The 14,476-nt window shown below is 54.6% G+C and overlaps 1 protein-coding gene across 4 annotated transcripts in view; it reads left to right on the forward strand.

Moving 5' to 3' along the window:
• The window catches only part of PTK7 (protein tyrosine kinase 7 (inactive)), a 34,956-nt gene that overhangs the window by 13,523 nt on the left and 6,957 nt on the right, over positions 1-14,476 (forward strand). For all 4 annotated transcript variants that reach the window (XM_086871874.1, XM_086871883.1, XM_086871899.1 and 1 more), the window contains exons 2-11: positions 8,929-9,222; positions 9,769-9,871; positions 10,375-10,565; positions 11,161-11,308; positions 12,250-12,380; positions 12,630-12,896; positions 13,118-13,251; positions 13,636-13,771; positions 13,862-13,981; positions 14,127-14,276. In XM_086871874.1, the coding sequence (XP_086728000.1) occupies positions 8,929-9,222; positions 9,769-9,871; positions 10,375-10,565; positions 11,161-11,308; positions 12,250-12,380; positions 12,630-12,896; positions 13,118-13,251; positions 13,636-13,771; positions 13,862-13,981; positions 14,127-14,276 (1,674 nt within the window). The remainder of the gene's footprint in view (positions 1-8,928; positions 9,223-9,768; positions 9,872-10,374; positions 10,566-11,160; positions 11,309-12,249; positions 12,381-12,629; positions 12,897-13,117; positions 13,252-13,635; positions 13,772-13,861; positions 13,982-14,126; positions 14,277-14,476) is intronic.

Genomic DNA, 14,476 nt, shown 5'->3' on the forward strand with positions numbered 1-14,476 from the left:
TTGGAAATGCTGCTTTGTGCCCACAATTGCTTTCCTGGTGCAGAGTGAGTTTTTGATTTTACTTTAACTGGAACGGGAAAAGATGTCGTTTTAAAAACCTTATATGATGAGTGCCCAAAGACTTTCCAGATGTTGGGCTGCTAGCTGTGTTCAGAGCTCCTTGCCTGAATCAAACCATTTCCATCTGGCCTGGTGGTTTATTGCAACTCTACCCATCTGAGAGGCTTTCTCGACTGGAACCTCTTGCATGGAGGAACACGCTGGCTGGAAATAATTTGGAGATGCAAATATCTCTGGGTGTTTGGCTTGGCCGCCGTTCCGGCGGTATCTGCTAAGCAGTGGAAGAGGCTGTGTGTGGAGCAGGCAAGCTCCCAGCAGCTGCTTTATGTGGCTGTAGGGGCCAGCCTGGGAGGCAGGGGGGGTTGCTCATGTTACTGAGCATTCATGATTTTCCTTGCTTGCTTCTATGGCTTCAGCTGGTGCAAGCGAGCCTTCTGTGGCTCTGTTTGTGACCAGGAGGGGAGGAAAAGCTGACCCGTGTGTTGTTCCCTGTTCTGGCATGCCAAAAATCTGCTTTTATATGAGCATGTTCATAATGAACTGTGCCAGGAAACACATGGCTTGCTCGAGACATGAATGGGAGGTCTGTATGGGGCCCTGAGCTCGCTGAGAGCTTCGCAGGGACAAAGAGCAGATGCCAGCGTGCACTGCTTGCCTGTGTCCCGAGGATGGGGAGCAGAAGATGGAATCAAGGTACAAAGTGCTTGGCTGATCCAGTGGTGGCAGAGAGGACAGGACATGAGGCCAGGTGAGTAGTTTTACTGCCTGCTGCTCTTTGTGGCTCTCCTGGTCTGCAGAGGGCTGTCTTGTTGCTCTGGAGATGTGGCTGTTTGCAGTGAAGGCTGGGTTGGAAGGAGCCCAGGTGCTGCAGGCGAGCGAAGTGCTGCTAATAGCTTAGGATAACAATTGTGGATGGGGATGAAGGAGAACAGGAGAGATATGTCAATCCCATTGGGTCCTAGGTATGATGTGGGCAGAGAGGCTGTGCAAGCTGTAGCAGGAAGAAAAGGCTGTCAGGGGAGAGTTGCAGTCCTGAGCATTAGCAGCACTTCAGTGTCTTGAGTGTAGGAAGTGCTGCCAAGCCTGCCTGGGCCGAGCTGCTGCTGAGCAGTGCACACCCAGAACAGGAGGAGTTAAACCTGCCTGCAGGCACTGGAGCCTTGTTCTGACAGAGGGCTCAACAAGTCCTCTGGACTAGCAAGCTCGGGATGCTCTAAGCTCAGTGATTTCATTGCCCAGCCTTTGGAAGCAAGCAGGGCTTGAACGCAGAGTTTGCTGCTCTTTGATCCAAGAGTGACTAAAAGCAAAGCCCAAGTGCTGGAGCCATTCCCAAGGACTTGGCGACTGAAATAATTGCTGCCTGCAGTCAATGATGTTTAAATTTCTCCTAAAGACAAGACCTGTTTGATAACGCTTTCTGGGAGAGTGATACTGAAACCTGTGAGAGGCCAGGACCCCAAGTCCTAACACCATCCGTGCTGTGCTTTTTGTGGCCTTGGGATGGAGCACAGGTCATGGTCTTTCATGAAAATATGCCTATAGGTTGCCTTTGACACCAGACTTCTTCTGTGGCCCAGTGTATTTCTCAGAGAAGAGATGATAAATCAGTCTTGTGTTTGCAACATGGGACCTGGGTGTGAGCTTCTCAGTCTCTTCTGCTCTTTTCTTTTGGGGACTTGCTTTCTTGTGGCCCTTAGCTCTGCCCCTGGGCTTGCAGGGAGCCAAGTTACCCTCCAAGCTGTGGTTCTGGTTTGTTGGTTTTGCTTGGGGTTAGCAGCAGCTAAACAGGCTGTTGAGGGATGCAGAGGCAGCTCTGCTGTGTCTGCCTTGCCTTGTTAGAGGTTTATGGAGCTGGGAGCGAGTGCGGCACTGCGATGTGAGTGAGTGGATTAGCTCATCCAAATCCTCCTTTTCCATAGTGGTTTCTCCTCAAGGAGTAATAGCCTGTATTGCTGCTGGATAAATTGCAGGGGCTTTGTTTCTCCAGTGGTCTGAGCAGTGGCAGGGGCAGAAGCATAAAGGTGACAGTGCAGATGTGGTGGGGTGGTCATGTATTGGGAATGGATTCCAAGGGGGATAAAAGCTGTCACTGCCACTTTGTTTTGCTGAGTTTTGTTAATTAGCTGACATATCCAGAGTTGGTAGCTGAGTTAAAAAGTGGTGAAAGGGTCTCTTAATCCTGGTCTTTCAGTCTGAGTCTGAAGTGCTGCAGCCTGGGGTTAGATTTAGGCCACTCCTGCTGTTCACCTCAAGTTAGTGGTGGAGACTTGGGCATCTCTGGTCAGGTCAGCTTGCTCTCTCCCAGCTGTATCCCTGGACTCCATTCTGCAGGAGGGTGCATTGTGTGGTTGCTGCAAGGTGCCCAGGGCCTTCCCTTAGTGAGCTGCTGTGCTCCAGGGATGCTGCAAAGGGCCCTGCAGGTTTGGGGAGCCAGGGAGAGCAGGCTTCCCACCTGTGTGCTTCAGCAGTGCCTTCCCAGGGAACACAGCATCTTTGCTAAGTATTAGTGAAGGTGTTCGGGGAACAACTGTTTAGCAGTGTGTTGCAAAGCTCTCTGTCTCCTTCAGTGCTGAGCTGGTGGTGTAAGTGCATTCAGCTCCCACATCAGGTTTGTGACTTCCACGTTTGTTGTGCAGCCCCAGGAAGAGCTGGCTCCGTGGTGGAGCTGGGGCAGCTGTGAGCTCCATGTTCTAGCATGGGAGCATGTGAGGTCCACTCTGCTTTGAGAGGCCAAACAGATGCTGGCCAGTCATGTCCTCTGCCAAAACAGCTGGCTAGGCCAGTTTTTGCAGCTGGCTGCTTCCATCGCATCCTGGTACTTCTGGGTTTTAGTTTTGCTTCCTCTAAGCCAAGTTGTCCCCCTCCATAGCTGGGGTAGGTCTGAAGCCTCCTGCTGGCAGGGAAGAAGAGGAAGAGGATGGTTCCCTCTTGAGGAGAAAGGATGGATACAGTTTGGGTGCTCTGGGCTTTGCTGTCCTGGGCACTGGAGATGAATTGCAGATCCTCTAAACTGCTGTTCCAGGTGCAGAGCATTAAAGGAATTGGCTTGCACATCTGGCTGAGCTGACCCAGGGTGCATTCTGCTGAAGTGCTCCTGGAAGCAAGTCTGCAGAATAATGTTCCTGGGACCTGGCTGGAGAGTGGGGCTGGGCTACAAGCTGCAGAAGCACCACAGAGCTGGGCTTGCTTTCCAAACCAGGAAACCTTGTGCTTGCAAAAAGCCCTCTCCTGAATCCCATTCCCATGCTTTTAGTACCTTGTTTGGTTGCAGTCAGCTTTGGGATTACTCATATCCTGTGGTGTCTCAGAGACTGGTAAACTCTTGGTTATGGAGTGGAATGGATCCTTTCCTTTTCCCTTTCTGTCCTTTGTCCAGAGCTCTTTTAGTTTGGAGGAGCTGGTGCTGAGCAGCCTGGATGTGGGCACTTTGGGGTCGATGGAAGCATGGATCTCCCACAGGGCTGGGGATGTGGAGCACTGCATTGTGCTTCCAGCTGCCTTGCCTGTCGCTTCCCCAGCCAGGCCATAGGTGTGAGAGAGGTGACTGTGGACTCAGCAGGAATCTGAGGCTGTGCAGCAGCTGAAGGCTTTGTGGTTGAGGCTGCATTCCCAAGCGATGTCGTTAGGCAAGAAGACCATGATTTTCAGATTGTTTCAAGATGTAGGCGGCCTGGCCTGTCAGGCAGGGCAGGAGATGTGCTGCCTGGTCTCCCCAGCTTGCACAGTTGCTCTGCAGTACCCAGATGATGTTGGGCTACTGGAGTGTCCCCAGGTGAGCCTATGGAACTGGCACTGAGGCATCAAAGCAGTGAATGGGAAACCCAGCTTGGCTGGAGACCTGGCTTGTAGTGTTACCCCATGTCCTTGCAGTTGGAAGATGACCATGAAGGTTTGGGGTTGGTGCCATGGCAGGGGCTCAGCAGGCAGCATCCCTGGTGCTCTCAGGCCTCTTGTGTGGTGCAGAAGGTGGGGTGCCTTCAGTGCCAGGTGTGTCCAGGCTGTGCCAGGACTGCAAATCCTCTTGTTGGCTGCAACTGTAAATATAGCCTTAGAGAAGGCTGGTCTCCCAAGGGTGAGACCTGCCACCCCACACAATTTCTGGCTTTCACCAAAAGCTCAGCACCCCATGAAGGTCTGCAGTCCGTGAGGTTGGAGCCTGTTGCCCAGCTATGTCTGTGGCACTAAGTGGGGGGGACAGTGTCCAACCTCAGAGGTAAGCATTGTGACATAGGGCTGAGCAATCACCAACTCCTTCCCCCAGAGCCCTACAATCTCTCTCTGTTTAGGATGTACCAAACCTGGTGCTACCCAGGTGGGAAAAGGATGTGAGATCCCCAGAACTTCAGCCCCGGTATCCCTTTGCTAGCCCCCAGCTCTGCCATGGCTCCCCCAAATCATTATTAGTATTTTGGTGCATTTTCTTACAGCTCTGGCTGATGAAGGAGCAACACTGATATATCTCACTTTTCTAGCTCTGGAGAATGGTCCCAAAGACATTCCCAGTCTGCTGAGCCTGCTGCCACATCACTGCACTAATGCTGTGGCAGCCTTCGAGGGGATTGTCTACCGTGGGGTTGGGTCTCCTCTTCCAGAGGTGTGGAAAGCCCTTTGCTTCCTGATGATCCCATTTGATTGAAAACTTACCCTGCAGAGCTTCAGACAGCAGTGATTGACTTCATAGGGTTGCTCAGATGTCTGTCCTGGATATGGCTTTGTTGATTTTATTTGTCACCCTGAAGTGCTCTGCATGTGGTCAGGCTGGAGTCCAGCAATGGCTGAGTCTTGGGGACATCCCAAGACAAAAAAGTAAATTGAGATACACATTAGAGGCTAGAACTGCTAATGCAGATGTATTAATGTCACTGTTTTTCCTGATATTTGCCACCTTAAAAAAGTGAAATTAGTTTTGAGCAGAGGGTACCACTGTCTGAATGATGCTGTGTTCCTGCACTCAGATCTTTGCCAGAAGGATGATCTCAGAGCCAGGATGGGATCTGAGCCTTCTCTCTGTCCTTGTGCATCCTACTAGTCCATGTCCCCTCCCTGCAGATGATTTGCTTTGTGGTGTGTGGGAATGACACCCTGAGGACCTGTAGGTACCAGTTCAACCTCCCTAAAGAATTCACTTAACCTTTATCTATTACCTCAACAGGAAGGTTCTGCATTTCAGTTAAGTGTCCTTTGGGTAGCACACCACTGGGTGTTTCCAAGTGTGCTGCATTTCAAACGCGTTTATCTAATCTGGCTGAAGCTTTCCTGAAAAGCTTTCTGTAGCCACACTTGAGACAGTTTTAGGGCAGAAACACATGTGCAGGGTTTCTTTTTCTCCCAGCCAGGGGTGGCTCGTGTCACATGAATATGCAGAGGCCAGCACACACATTTGGGACTGCTCCATGCTGGTGTTGGCTTTGCAGGACCGTGGCTGGCCCAGCTGCGTTGCTGGGGGAGAGCTCTGCACTGGCTCGGCCTTGCTAAGGCTGATGTGGCACTGCTGGATAGTTTTTGAGGTGACTCTCACTAAGGGAATGGCTTTGCTTTGTTCAGCAGCTCCCAGCCATGTGTCCCAGCCCAGATGAGCTCATGAAACCACAGCAGAAGCTGTTGGGAAGGTGTCCAGTCTGAGCTGGGATTGCCTTTGCTCTCTCCTCTGGGGTAGCTTCCAGTGGCTGAGCCACACATGGCCATGGCTCACAGAGGAGAGCTGGGAGGTCCTTCAGCTGCTGAGTGGAACAGAGCCATTTTCTTCTTTATTCAGCACAGGTGGAGATTGTTGGCTACCCACACTATAGCCCTCTCCTTACACAGCTTCCTTGAGCCTCTGTCCCAAAGCCCAGGAGGTGGAGGAGGGATGCATGGACCCTGCTGACTGCAGCCTTTCCCTGGGCAAGGGCTGTACAGCTGCTCCAGGCAAGTGCAGCAGTTCCCATCTCCGAACTGGTGCTCTGGATTGAAGTACTGTGAAAAGCTGTGTCCAGCTCTGTGCTTCTGATGTCTGCCACCCCAAAACTGTCTGGACCACGCCCAGCTGCTCCTGGTCTTTCCTTGCAGCCCAAATGTGATAAATGGTTGGGACAATGGTTTCCAGCATGTGTAGCCAGTTCACCAATGGCACCTTGGATGTTATTGTCAAAACAAAACACAACTTTGTGCTCTCACTGCACTTTAACATTTACTTATCCCAGTTTGCCTTGACACCTGTGCCCATGAGGTGTTCATCACAGGGATCTTGCTTGAGCTGAAATGGTTGTGTCCATTTCCCCAGCATGGAAAGCAGCAACATAAATAGATCCTTCTGTTTCACCATGGAGCTGGATCTCAGTGTTTCCTGACATCTGGTGAAATCCCTGCTTCCCATGTGGGACTTGTGCCAAGCCACCATCATGTCCTCTGTCCACAGAGCCTTGTTCTCCTGCCTGGACGTAGGGCATGCTGAAGCAGCAGGATGCATGTGATGAGGCAGCTTAAGCTCTCAGATGATCAGTGCTGACTAAAGTGCAGTTGTGTCGTCAATGATGGGGTAAAAGCAGCTCTATTGCTCTTTGGTGTTACATTGGTAAAGCCAGTGATTTAGTGCTAGAAGTGCATGTAATTTAAAACATAATCTCTTAATGGTCTGCACCTTCAGAGCAAGGTGTCTGATCACAGACTCCAGCACAAGCATGACCAGTAGGCTGCCACTCCAAGAGCACAACAAATCCACCCACTGCACGAGCTTCGTGTACGCTGCCACGTGGCCTGTGCTTTGTACCATACAGGTATGGTTTGGTGGACATACACCTGATGTTCTGAGGCATGTCTGGGGAAAGTAACAGACCTGGGTCCTGTAGGTTCAAACCTGAGTGGATTTGACTGTTCTGTTCCCCTTTCCTCCTGCCTGTCTGACCCAGCAGCCTGTTCCGGCGTGAGCTCAGCTCCTGATGTTCTGGAGCTGTTGAGCACTTGCTGTGTTTGGGTGAGGTTGGTGGTTGCTGCCTTGCTGAGTGCTCTCGATGAGACAGATCGGATATGATGCACATTCCTGCACATTGTACCACCTTGAGGCATGCCTTCATCTCAGGTTCATGAGACAGCTGTCACAGACAGTGGGATAGTTCCTGGACATGCTGACCCTTGGAGCACAGCATGTTGATGGGACTTGGCTCAGTATGAGACCCAGGAAAACAGGACCATCAGCAGGTTGCAGAGATACACATGGAGTTGGCTGTTCTGCTGCAGAAGGCAGCCCAGCCAAATTCAGAGCTCGCAGCTCTGGAATCAGAGGAAATTCAGTTGGGCATTCAGTGACAGAAGGGTCACTGCAAAATCCAGCCCTTGCTCCTGGCTGATGTGTTTGGGACAGTATAAAACCCTGTATGAGTGCCTGTGTCTGTGCCTTGCTGCTGTGAGTGGGGGAGCTCAGGCCAGCCCTGCAGGAAATGTGTGGCTGACACCGGGGTGCCCATGAGCAGCACTGCCTTGGCCCCTGCGCTGTGTAGCAGGTTCCAAAGGCTTTCCAGCATGGGAAGGGCTTCTGTGGCTTTCTGGAATTTGGTGGTCTTCAAAGGTGTCTTTTGGAAAAGGATTCCTTATCCCTAGCTCTGTCTGACTGAGATGTGATGTGAAATTGTATCCCTTTACCAGGCTTTTATGCAGACGCCAGGTAGGAGATGTGGCCGAGTGTCCAAAGAGGAGCTGCCTTTCAGCTGGACTTGGATAACTTGTCCAGGCAACCACTTTCTGAAGCTGTTTCTCTTGCATTGGTGGGAGCACACTTTCTTGACCATGTTCTTGTTCATCTTCATTCTAAGATGCTCAAAATCTGCCTGGCTTGGCCCCTTTCCCTGCAGAGCATGGTGCTGGTAACAGAGTCCAAGAGCCATCGTCATGTGCTGAATTGCCTTTTGTTTGCTTCCCTTGCTTTTCCAGCTGGTAACCGGAGCGGAGCGCCTGCACGGCTGCCTGGGGGCAGGCAGCAGCCAGATTTGGGAATGTGCAAGCGTGGTCCTCCAGCAGCCCTGCCAGGCACTGCCTGGGGAAGCACTGGCTGCTCTGTCCCCAGGACCCCGAGCTCTTGGGTGGGTGTTTAGTGTGTCAAGGAGGGCTCTCTGGGGTTTCCATCTCTGTGGAGAGATGCCTCCAGCCCCTCAGGCCACTACCAGACCCTGAGGACAACTACTGCAATTTGTTGTTTCCTCTTCTACTTGCGAGCAGGCTGAGTCACCAGCACATTTTCTGGTGTCCCTGTTGCATCCTCTTGTGATGTGTTCCAGCAGCTGCTGTGTTTATTCATATAGATAATCCTTGTTCCACACCAGTGTTTCTCTGGGTAGTTGCTGGGGATGTGGAGGTGAGTCAGACACGTAATTCTGAGGAGAGGGACTTTGAGGAAAACCTAGAAACAGTCTGCTTATTTCTGATCAGGGACAATCTTGATGCAAGGCTGGAACTTAGGATGCATCCCAAAAAACAAGACAAGAAGCACTCGAAGAACCATTGGAACTGCCCAGGAAGCTTGCTCTCCGGGGTTTTGGTGACTGCCTTCCTGGCTCATACATGGCAAGACGCCTCTCTGTTCAGGATGGAAGTGTGACACTCGGTAGTGGGTCATGGGAGCTTCCTCTTGATGCCCCTGTCCCCTGGGAGCAGAGGGCTCTCCTTGGCTCAGGCACCTCTGTTCCAGTGGTTGCTGCAGACAGGCTGAAAGGAGCTGTGCTGGCATCCGAGCACAGATCTGTTAAAACTCTGAATTAGTTTTGACAGATGTGCTTTGAGCTACGTTTCTCCTAACATGGCTCTGACTGCCTGGAGACCCTAGAGAACAACACATGCTTACCTGATCCATTCTTCTCATTCCCTTGCTCTAAACACCCTCCCTTTTCTGTCTTGCAGCCGTGGGGACCCAGGCAAGCATCCTTTTCACGAAGGAGCCGTACTCGCAGGATGCCCTGCACGGGCGCAGCGCCATCCTCCGCTGCGAGGTGAAGGAGCCGGCGGACGTGGAGTTCGAGTGGCTGCAGAACGGGCTTCCCGTTCAGGACACGGAGCAGCGCTTCAAGGAAGGCAGCAACCTCCAGTTTGCTGCCGTGGATCGGCACCGAGATGCTGGGGTCTTCCAGTGCCTGGCCAGGAACGTGCTCACCGGGGAGGAGGCTCGCACAGCCAATGCATCCTTCAACATCAAGTGTGAGTGTGGGGTGAACACCATGACGTGGCCTGGTGCTGCCCATTGTGCACGGGGAAGAGCACTCTCCTGGGAGGGCGTGAGGCTGGAAACAGTTCTTCCAGGCTGTCTGCTAATTCTTGTGTGGGTTAGACAGGGTTTGGACTCCTTGGGCTGCTCAAGTAGGATTCCTCTCCAGCTGCCATGTCCATCCTGTCCTGTAGACCTCTTGTGTCTTCTGGTGTCCCTGAGGCTGTCAGAGATGCTTTCTCCTGCTGCCTTTCCTGTTTGTGCATATGAAGCAGGGACATTACTGCAGTGAGTGTGTCCTGGGCACTGCAGGTCCTTTCAGAACTCATGTTAACCCTCAGAGAACAGCTGCACAGGGCGAAGTGGGATCTCTGCAAGTGCGGGTGTCTCTTTACTCCACGCTGGCTCGAGGGCATACGTATCTCCAAGCATGCTTGTGCCCTTGCTGCCTCCTCTGGTTATCGGTGACTCACCAATAACCACCACCTGGTTCTGTAGGTTTGGGGAGCCAGCTGTGTTGGTATTCTTTGATCCCACAGGGATTGAGACAGGCGGTGTGGTTCTGAAGCAGCCGGCCAGCGTAGCTGAGATCCAGCCCTCCTCCACAGTGGTGCTGCGGTGTCAAATCGATGGCCACCCACGGTAAGGGTTGCCTCCTGAGGAGTGGACCCTGCCAGGGGCCCCTGCACCTTGGCTGTGCGGTCTCTCTCTCTATCCCCCTCCCTCTCCCTCTCCCCCGCCACCTCTTTCTTTCTTTCTCCTCCTCCCCCACCTCCCCTCCTCTCTCCTGCAAGAATTCAGTAGAGTCAGGGAAGGCGAAAGGCAGGATTGAGCCTGTGGCTGAGCACCGTGGGAGAAGGCAAACGGCTTCCCCAGAGCCGCGTAGCAAGGAGCACAGTAAGGATGGGCTGTCACAGTCCAGTTTGCTGAGCTGCTTGGTGTGCTGCAGTCACTCTCCGTCGCTTCCCAGTCGTGTCCCGTCCACTTGGCTGCATGTCTCATGGCTTCGTGTCTGTGTCGGGCCAGCAGTGGGACGGAGAGCCAGGGAACTGGGCCATCTCTGGGCTGTCTCCTCCGCACACCTGCTCTCGGGGCAGCCCCCACCGTGCCGTGCCCCTGCTCACCTGCTCACCCCTGCCTTGCAGCCCCACCTGGCAGTGGTTTCGGGACGGCAGCCCCCTCCCGGACGGCCGCAGCACCTACTCCGTCAGCAACAAGGAGCGGACGCTGACCCTGCAGAGCGCCAGCCCCGATGACAACGGGCTCTACTACTGCTGTGCCCGCAGTGCCGTCGGCTTCGTCTGCAGCCACAACAACTTCACACTCAATGTCATCGGTGAGCTGTGTCCCGGCTGTTACACTGCCCTGCTCTGCTGCAGGGGAGCCCTCAGCCTTGTGTGACTGTCCTGGGCAGGGACAGACCCGACAAATCCCGGCCAGGCTGGAGCCCAGCCCTGTCTGTGGGTGTTAGTTTGCTCCTGTGTCTTTCTGGAGCAGATTTATGCTGTCTTCTCTTGTAACGCAGCACCCTGGAGGCTGTAGGTGCTCCTGGTTTTGCCAATATCTTGCCATGTGGGTAGATGCCCGGTTTGCCTTTGGAGGCCAGACCCAAGGAGGGCAGGAACTGTTGACATTAGAGGGGTATTTGGAACTGGACAAGGGAATTTTGCCATCCAGTGCCAGCTTTGAGCTGTTTGCTAGGAACCAGGGTGCTCGGGGCCTTGCTGGAAGCAGAAGGGGTTTTCCCCAGAGCAGCTCCTACATGCAGTCCTGGGCTCTGAGTCCATAACTCCAGCTGTGCTGGCACATTTGCCTCCTTCAGGCTTGTGGGGTGCTCCCAGCTCTTCTTTGAGCTTTCCCCAGAGCACTGGTGTGGGAACACCACAGGCCCCTCTGTCCCTCTCACCCTCCCGTGGTCTCTGCCATTGCAGATGAGAGCTTTCCTCAGGCAGTGATCGTCCCACAGGACCTCATCGTGACCAGGAATGAAGAGGCCATGTTTGACTGCCAGTTTGCAGCTGTGCCCCCTCCCACGCAGGAATGGCTCTTTGAAGACAACCCCATCACCAACAGATCCAAGTAATAGGGACCCCAGTGATGTGGGCAGGGCTGGGAGGAGAGGGGCGCTGTGTTCCAGAAGAGAGAGGTCAAACTCTTGGCTGTACATGAGGGCAAGCACGCAACATCAGAGTGGCCATGGGGATTGATTTCTAGCTTGACTGGCTTGGGTTTAGCAGGGTCCTCATGCCTGGCATTTACCTGAACAGGACTCGGGGAGCAGTTTGTCCACAGCTTGTCCCACACAAGTCTGTGGGGCTGTCCGTTCTAGATGCCCATGCATGATGGCCCCGCAGTTAGGGATGTCTCTGGGCCCCAGATGTGGTGATCCTATGGAGCCAGGGAAGCTCAGCTCCAGACACCCACTTGGGGCAGTTCACAATCAGGGATGTGTGCCAATACCAGATGCCAACATGTGGTGGTCCCAGACTTGGGAACGCCTCCCAGCCCCCCAACATCTGCACAGCAGTCACAGGGCCCATGGCTCTCTTCCACTTCCACATTCCTCCCCAGAGCCAGGAGTGTTTCTGAGCCCCAGACAGCCTGAGCATGGGGCAGTCTGCAGAGCAGGGACAGGGATCCGGAGCTGGGATGTGTCTCTCCCAGACTCTGGAAGGCAAGCAGTGCCACCTGGGTGCAGGATGCCCTCGGCCTGGCAGCCCCCGGGCGCCACCTTGTGTCCCCTGCCCCTTCTCCTGGCTCTGTGTGCTCTCAGAACTGGCCCATGCTTGGTGTTGTGCTTTTTCGGTGGGAGCCAGCTCTTCACCAAGAAAAAGACTTCTGTGAGCTCGTTTCCTCCATGAAGAATGCATCCCAGCCATCTCCTTGTTTATGTGTGGTGGGAAGCTTTGGCTTGGCACCCTCTTGGTTTCACGGGCTCATGCAGGACATCTCAGCGCTGTAGCTCTGGCCCATGTCCTGCAGAGATGCCCACTGAGCCCTTCCTCTCCCCGCGTGCCCAGGACCACCGTGTTTGCCAACGGCTCCCTGCTGATCACCCAGGTGAGGGCTCGCAGCACCGGTGTCTATAAGTGCGTTGGCCACGGGCAGAGGGGGAAAGCTCTTGTGCTGAAGGCAACTCTGCGGCTGGCAGGTGAGGTCCTGGGGCTGGTGGCAGGGTGGGCAGTGGGTCCCAGAGTTCCAGTGCCACTCTGGAGCTATGTGACAGTACAGCAGTGGGCCAGTACATGCAGTGGCTCATCCTTGCTGTCTGGATGAGGGGAGCAAAAACAGTTTGTGTGCTCTCTCCTTTAAATGGTGCCTCTTGTGTGAATGATGATGGTGGTGGGTTGGCTACACGTTCTTTCCCTCTTTGAGCCTTGTGGTCTCTTGTTCCTCTCAGAGATCGAAGACATGCCACCCTTCTCCCCGAAGGTGTTGACAGCGAACCAGGGGCATCGTGTGCCCTGTGCTGCCCCACAAGGCATACCCACACCCCAGGTGTGGTGGGAGAGAAACCAGGAACGAGTTCCCACTGCTGGCAGGGTGTACCAAGAGGCAGAGCAGCTCATTTTCACCAGTATCACCGAGATGGATGCAGGGATCTACACGTGCCATGCTGCCAACAAGGCTGGAGAGAAGAAGCAGGAGCTGAGCATCACTGTGGCTAGTAGGAAACTTTCTGAAAAGGGTGGGAGCAGAAGAGGGGCTGGATGGGGGGTTAGGGTGAGCTGGGCAGCGTGGCTCATCACCTCACTGATACAGAGAGGCACCTCTCATGCCTGAGCTGCGGAGCCCCATGGCTGGTTGCACCCTGCCTGTGTGTTCTGCACTGCTGGTGGCCGGAGGGGTAGCGAGTGGCTCTTTGTAACCCCTTGCCTTCGTGCCCAGCGGTACCCAAATGGGTGGAGATGCCCAAGGACAGCCAGCTGGAGGAGAGCAAGCCAGGATACCTGCACTGCCTCAGCAAGGCTTCCCTGAAACCCACCGTCACCTGGTACCGCAACGGCGTCTCCATTTCTGAGGTGAGGTGACAAGGCAAGCCCCTGCCCCTCATGGGCACTTCTGCTGGGCACCTGCTCTGCTGCTGCTGTTTCTCACCTTGTTCCTAGGCCCAGCTTCCCTGTCACCCCCATTTTGGCCATATTCCTCCCACTAGCTCCATCCTGCTGATGTGTGGGTTCACATTTGGCTGTCTCTTGCCACTTGGCTGGCAGTCAGCCCTGTGCTTTTGGGGCAGGGGCAAGAGAAAGGTCCCCGCAGCTTGTCGCAGTTCTCCGTGCGGGTCTCGACAGGGATGTGTTTATCTGAAGCACGGTGTGGCGTGTCAGCAGTGCCACAAGCCAGGGCTAATCCTAGGGCTGGTGACAGCATCATTTCTGCCCCGCTCCTTCCCCCGCTCTGGGCAGGACTCGCGGTTTGAGATCTCGGAGAACGGGACGCTGCGCATCAACAACGTGGAGGTGTACGATGGCACCATGTACAAGTGTGTGAGCAGCACCCCGGCGGGCAGCATCGAGGGATACGCGCGGGTGCACGTGCTGGGTACGCCGCTCCCGTGCGCGTCTGATACCTCCGGCTCCAGGGTCTCCTGTGGCGGGGACGGAGCCTGAACGTCACCTCTGTCTGTTGCAGAGAAGCTGAAGTTCACCCCACCACCTCAGCCCCTGCAGTGCATGGAGTTTGATAAGGAGGTTACGGTGTCCTGCTCGGCCACGGGCCGGGAAAAACCCACCATCCAGTGGACTAAGACAGGTCAGGGGGGTTTGGTTGTCATATGCCTGCTTCTGACCTGAGCCCACGGGGGCTTTATGTTGTCCCACCTCCAGCGGGGGTGAAGCAGCAGTGTGGCCCAGTGCTTCCTGCACGGCTGCTGCATCCGTCCTCTCGTGTCCTGCAGATGGGAGCAGCCTGCCCTCCCATGTCAGCCACAATGCTGGCATCCTGTCCTTCCACAAGGTGAGCAGGAGCGACTCGGGAAACTACACGTGCATCGCCTCCAACAGGCCGCAGGGCGAGATCCGTGCCACCGTGCAGCTCGTGGTAGCAGGTGAGGGCTCTGTGGCAGGCGGGGGCATCTCCTGCTGTGCTGGCCTTGCGCTGGCTTTGCCTGCATGGCAGAGAGAGCGGTGTCTGGCCTGACCCCGAGCTGTCCCACGGCACTGGGTGTCTGGTTTGTCAGTGCTTTGCGTGCAGCCTGAGAGGGCACGTGCCACCGTGCTGGCCGTGCTCCCTTGTGGGAGCTTAGCA

This window comes from Cyanistes caeruleus, chromosome 2, assembly GCF_971803275.1.
Source record: "Cyanistes caeruleus chromosome 2, bCyaCae1.hap1.1, whole genome shotgun sequence".
Classification (NCBI taxonomy): domain Eukaryota; kingdom Metazoa; phylum Chordata; class Aves; order Passeriformes; family Paridae; genus Cyanistes; species Cyanistes caeruleus.